Source organism: Phyllostomus discolor, chromosome 8 (genome assembly GCF_004126475.2).
Source record: "Phyllostomus discolor isolate MPI-MPIP mPhyDis1 chromosome 8, mPhyDis1.pri.v3, whole genome shotgun sequence".
Taxonomy (NCBI): Eukaryota; Metazoa; Chordata; class Mammalia; order Chiroptera; family Phyllostomidae; genus Phyllostomus; species Phyllostomus discolor.
This window is the reverse complement of record NC_040910.2, coordinates 108,266,927-108,272,934: the sequence shown is the minus strand read 5'-3', so window position 1 is coordinate 108,272,934 and position 6,008 is coordinate 108,266,927. Positions and strand designations below refer to the sequence as shown.

Genomic DNA, 6,008 nt, shown 5'->3' with positions numbered 1-6,008 from the left:
TCCACTCAAGGCCTCACGCACTCACCACACCCCACAGGGAGAGCCACAGCGGGGCACCGGGCCTCCCCCCAGCACGCAGTTACTCTGCAACTGCCGACCACGCCCACGGCCCCGGGCTCCCTTGGGAGCTGGTGGAGGAAGGGCTGGCGGGGTCCAGCAGCCCAGCAGGGGACAGGGTCTTCAAACCTTGAACTCTAAACTTCCTGGCTAACCGTGGGCAACTCGGCCTGCACGGTGCTGGGTGGCTCTGGAGCCCACCCCTCTGCCACCCTCACACCGGCCGCTAAAAGGGCAGCACTGACCCTGCTCATCTGGCCGTCAGAGGGAGGGGACTTGGGGGGGGCCCCAAACACCAGCTAACTAGGGCCCAGGCTGATGCGGGATCCCCGACCTGGGGCCCTGTCCTTGCTCCACCAACTCCTGACCCGGGCGGGCCCAGCCGCTTACCTACCTTCTCTGCGCCCATGCTGGGGCACTTCCAATTGTAGAGATAATACTGCAGGTTGCCGTCCCCTATGCCAAACTTGAGCTTCTCCAAGAAGGTTTTGTTCTCCATGAGATCCAGTGCATTGAACACGTCAAACCCTTTCTGCGGGGCGGCAGGGAGCGAGAGCAGGTGACGAGAGGCCAAAGCTGCCTCTCCCCCCCGCCCTTTCCTGTCCTGCCAGAACGCTCTAGAGGCGACCAGACAGCCATCTTCCTTGCGCAACTCCGGCTGCCTCCACGTTAAATCCCAGCTCCCGCCAGGGCCGCTCGCTAGTGACGGCTCTCAGGGCACTCGCGGCCACCCTGCCCGGCCTCTCCGTAGTGCCCCTCCAAGCACGCTTGTCCAGGCCCCTGCTCCGTCGCTCCTTGCCAAATCCCCGAGACACTCCAGTAGCCTGCACAGTCCTCTCTGCAGACCGAGCCCTGAACCCCCTTCTCGGAGAAGCTGCTCCTGTCGGCACTCGCGCTGCTCTCACTCCCTGGACACCCGACTCTCAGGCCTTGGGTGCACACCCTGTGACCTCATGACACCTGATATGCCGGCTCTGAGGCTGTGGCGAAGGTGCCTCCTACATCTGGCCGCCTCGATCTGAAGCGCTCCCAGGGCAGGGACGGGAGTGTCCGTCGCCTGGCCGGCCCACGGCGGGTGGGCTCACTACAGGCGGAACCCGTGGTGGAGGGCTGACTGAAGGTGACCTCGCTGTGTGAGAGAAGCCTGGACCCTCCCCCGCGCTCTACGGTCAGCAGCTCCAATGACTCACCACGACAGAGACCAATCTCCCCATTCCCATGCGGGGGGAGTCGCAAGGAGAACCCCTTTCCTGCCCGAGCAGGCCTGGCTATTCAGGCTCCTTGGCAGCGCCTCCCGTGAGAACGAAACTCACTGAAATAAATCAGGAGGAGTTCAATGCCTTCACTGCACACGGATGCTCCCTGCTCCCTCCTAGCTTCTCGCTGCTGAGACCTGCTGGGTCCTCCCTGAGGGGAGCAGGAGGCATGGCGGGCTCTCAGCCCCCAGCCCCTGGCAGCCGCCGCCCTGAGCTGTGCTCACCGCCACTCCACTGCCCCTGCCCCTTCCCACGGGTCTCCCGGCCCTCCCTCCGACCCGCCCCTCACCATTTTGGCGAGAACAAGGGCGTCACTCATGAGGTCTAGAAGAGGGGTCTGGGTGTGAACGTTGTAGAAAGAATAAGCAGCCTTTAGACTCTTGTGGGTCGGATGGTTCATGATGGTGGAGGGAAGCGTGTAAAAGCTCAGGAAGTCTGTCACCTCACCGTTTGCGTTCTGAAAGGAAAGACAATGAAAGGAAGCAATGTCACGCAGGCACGAAAATCCTGTGGTCTGGGAACAAAGTGTTTCCTCTTGCTCTCACACCACCTACGGGTGCCCCCTGCAAGAGTGGACGGAGACTGGAACGGAGTATGCAGCGGGGGAAAACACACCGCCCGGGGCACTCGAGGACAGAGCCAGGAGGAAAGCCCAGGCCAGGCTGTGGGCTGAATCCATCCGCTGTCTTTCCTGGCCTGAGCGTTGCCAGGGACACCTTGCAGTTCACAGTCCCCCAAGCTGTGACCCAAGTGCTCGGCCAGCACCACCGCGAGCCGGGCCAGGCAGGGGCTGCAGGCTCACCTACGAGGAGCTCTGTTCTCTGGTCACCAACGGGGACTGGGGTGCGGGGAAGGAGAAGGGCCCACACCAACTCCCGAGGGCATCCTTTTAGCAAATGGGAACTACAACTCCACTCTCTGATTTGGGGAGGGTCACGCACAGGTGGTCAAGGGAGCCGGGGGCGCCCACACGCCCACCAACTGGTTCCGCAGTCCCTGAGCCTAGAAACCCAGCCGCCTGAGGACGCCCCCCCCTCCCGCCCCCGCTCACCTCCACCACGAACGTGTCGATGATGTTCTCCTGGGGGTAGAACCAGTGCTGCACCTCCTCCTGGCTCATGACCGGCGTCAGGTGGAACTGCTTCAGGTACCGGGTGAGGAGCTGATGCACTACTGGAATGTCCTTCTTCTCCATTGGTCGCAGGCCAGGGGTCTTGGGAGACTGCAAGGGAGACAAAGGCCGCGTCAGGCGCACTGCCGACTGCGAGCGTCTCGGCTCCTCTCGGGTCCTGGGAGCACCACAAACTTCACGCTGACCCCCTCCTACCCAACCCTAGATCCGCCCAGGCCCTCAAGACAGACTCCTCGGTCACCCTTGGCCATGCCTGCTCCCCCATGTCCATCGGGCACAAGGCCTGCCTCTCCAGTGTCTTTGGGCCCTTCCCTCCTAGTTAAGGCTATTGCTTCAACTTCTTACCCATACGGCTCACCCCGTCTTCCTAAGAAACATGACCTTCCACCCGGACCGGCTGGCTGTTCTGACTGCGCCTCTCGCCCCCAGAGGACATTTGGTAGTACCGGGAGACATTTCTAGTTGTCACAAAACGTGCTGCTGGCATCCAGAAGCTGGGATGCTGTTAAAACATCCTACGTGCCCAGGAGAGTCGCTAGGACACAGAACCACCTGGCCGACCCTGGCTGGCGTGGCTCAGTGGATTGAGTGCTGGCCTGTGAATCAAAGGGTCGCCAGTTCGATTCCCAGTCAGGGCACATGCCTGGGTTGCAGGCCAGGTCCCCGTAGGGGGCGTGTGAGAGGCAACCACACATTGACATTTCTCCCCCTCTCCTTCTCCCTCCCTTCCCCTGACTAAAAACAAATAAACTCTTAAAATACAATTAAATAAATTAAAAAAGAATTAGCCCAAAACGTGAGAGGTACCAAGAAGGAGGGAAACCCTGAGCACCCCAGCGCTGCTCCTGGGCTGCAGCGAAGCCGTTCCTGACCGCCCTCTGAGCCCTCCCCAGCTCCTCCCACAGCACCCACAGCACCGCAGCTGGTCTCGTCCTGCACCGGCCCCTCCCCTGCAGACTCAGAGCACCTGGGACGGGCTCCCAGCTGCAGGCGCTGTGGGGCCCCTGGGCCAGCACACCGGCACTGGGCGCTCGCCTTGCCCACCTGGACCCCCCTGTGCAAGCAGTTCCCCGGCAGGACATTCGTGCAGGTTAAATTCAGAAGGGAAGCACCAGACTCCCGGAACTTAATCTCAAACCGGAATCCCAGCCCACAACTTTTCTTAGAGTGCTTCAGCGGAACAAAGCCGTGGGGTGCCCTGAAGGAAGCACTGGGGCTGGGAGAGCGTCCCCAAAGGCGCAATCTGCAAAGGTGGGGCCAGCCACATCTGAAAACGGGGCAGTTGAGGCTTCGCCCCTCAGCCACTGCCTGATGTAAGAACTGCTTTCAGAACAGCGGTTCTAGGACCTCTCGCTGCCAAGATTCCTCGCTAATCCTGATGTCTCTAGGGAACGCTTACTGACTTGTTTCTACACGGCAGCTCCCACAGTGACACCTCAAATCCCGGCCGGACAGTGCAGCCATGCTGGGGGTCTGCACCCACAGGCAGAGAGCTCCAGAGACGTTCTCTATCCTCTGGTTGCTGGGCACCTAAGAACGATCTCTGCCCGCCTAGGAATCAGGGCAAAGCTGTCGTAACAGAAGACAACACCCACCAAGGCCCCTCAAATCTGCTTTCACTGGGTCAGTGTCCAACTGCGCTGCAGGGGTCCCTCAAAACCGGACGCTGATGACCCCAATCCACTGGTGGATTAGCCCGATCCCAGGGGGAGCGACCAGCCGGGTGGCGGAGGAGCCCAGCCCCCCGATAAGCAGGCACCCAGTAACTGGTCCCCTGCGGGAGCTCCGAGGAAGAGAAGCGCTCCGAGGACCCACCAGGACCCCGAAACCAGGCGCAGGTGGGGAACGTGGAGCATCTGTTTGGTTGGGAAACCAGGCAAACCGAGGCCCGGAACAGGAACCAGCTCACTGCAGGTGGCCAGTCCTTCGATGGCAAAGTCTGGAAGGGGCTGGGGTTGGAGTCTGGGCCTCCCTCATGAGCCCGGGTCATCCGTCCTCCCCCTGGCGTGGCAGAGGGCGCGGCAGAAGCCCTATGGCTGATTTACACGGGGCCCTGGGACGTAGTGCCGCCCGGTGGGCGGCCTCACCTTCCTACTCGGGCTCGCTAGGGTGCAAGTGCAGGGGAGAGGTATCCTCTCGGCCCATCCACAAAGACAGAAAAGTAGCCCAGCTGTGGGCACAGGGGAACGGAGAAGGTCCAACTAGAAACCCTTATTACAAACGACAGAAGCAACGGAAATGGAAAGTCTGGGAATCTGGAGAACATGGGGCGAGCCGGTTTTGTGTCCCCTCCCCTGCTCAAAGGGCCGCTCCCTTCCCTTCCCTCCACCACTCCCCCGCCCCGCCCCCGGACGCCACTGGCCTCTGGCAGCCGGTAGAGCTTCATGGTGCGCTGCATGGTCATGTTCCTGCTCAGGTGGGAGAATTTCACTTCAATCAGCTTCCGTGGGTTCAGGGACCGATGCCAGTACCTGTGGGGACACAAACGCACTGTCCTCAGAGGATTCTGGCAAGTGCCATTAAGAGGACAACGGCGCGGAGATTCCCAGATGGCCAGCAGGTGGCGCGAGAGACACGTCTCTTGAGCCAGCAGCAGTGCCCAGCTCCCCAGCCCCAATCACCCCGCCGGGCCGCTGCCGAGAACAGAGCTCTTCCTGGACCTCCTTTCTCCCCTCTCCCCGTGTTTACTTCTCGGCTGCAAACACCTCCCGTCACAGGAGCTGTCTGGGAAGAGCACCCCCCCACCCCCCGCTCCTCCAGGTCCGTGGAAAAGCAGCACTGTTCTCCCCGAGTGTTCACTCCCCTCCTCCCCCCTCCCCTGCGGTGTCTGTCTGCGGCTTTCGCTTCTGAAGTTCCCGAGGTACAGACTGCGATTGTTCCAACAGCTCTCTGAGCCAGAGGTTCTCCCTGGGTCACACAGGGATCGGACACGCGCTCTTGGGCCCACACAACACTCAAAACAAACCTGAGCCAACCGTTGGAGCTGTCGCACATTTACCACGAAAATCCAGATTTGGGCTTACCCTAAAACAAACCCTGGCAGGCTGACCCCCTCGGACAGGGCACGCACGTCCCAGCCTGCTGCTCCCACAAACTCCTCCCCTCCCCACGCTCCCTCCCCGGCTCCTGGGGCACCCACAGCCCCTCTGCTCCGTCACCAACACGGGAGAAGCGACACGCTCCCCGCCAAGCGCTGGGCGGAGGCAGAGCCGTGACGGACGGCGACGCGGCCCCTCGCCCAGCGCAGCCGCCCAGCACTCGGGGCGTGCAGGCAGGGACGGCTACCTGCAGGTGCCCACAGGCTTTGGTAACACCACTCCGGCAGTGTAAACGGCTTGGAAAATGCCCTCCAGGTGGACCCGCCGGGTGATCTCACGGATCAGGACTGGAGCCACCCTCTTGGAGCGCAGCTTCTTGTGGACACACAGGAAGTTGATCTCCACCATCTTTTTCTCCCTAGAGAGGGAGAAAAGAAAAGTGACCAGGCTTTCAACAGGTGAGGCAGCCCCTTCAAGTACATGCCGCCAACCGCCCAGGGACGGGCCTCCAGCCGGGGCAGGTGC

General features: G+C 61.7%; 1 protein-coding gene across 4 annotated transcripts in view; it reads right to left on the bottom strand.

Moving 5' to 3' along the window:
• Positions 1–6,008, bottom strand: part of NMT1 (N-myristoyltransferase 1) — a 34,438-nt gene that overhangs the window by 3,525 nt on the left and 24,905 nt on the right. For 2 of the 4 annotated variants that reach the window (XM_028520882.2, XM_036034029.1), the window contains 5 exons: positions 5,731–5,901; positions 4,808–4,916; positions 2,365–2,535; positions 1,603–1,770; positions 452–589 (listed from right to left, as the gene is read on the bottom strand). In XM_028520882.2, coding sequence (XP_028376683.1) covers positions 452–589; positions 1,603–1,770; positions 2,365–2,535; positions 4,808–4,916; positions 5,731–5,901 — 757 coding nt within the window. Of the gene's footprint in view, positions 1–345; positions 392–425; positions 590–1,247; positions 1,370–1,602; positions 1,771–2,364; positions 2,536–4,807; positions 4,917–5,730; positions 5,902–6,008 lie in introns of those variants that run through there. The other 2 variants (XM_036034028.1, XR_004904937.1) reach the window with 2 other exon arrangements.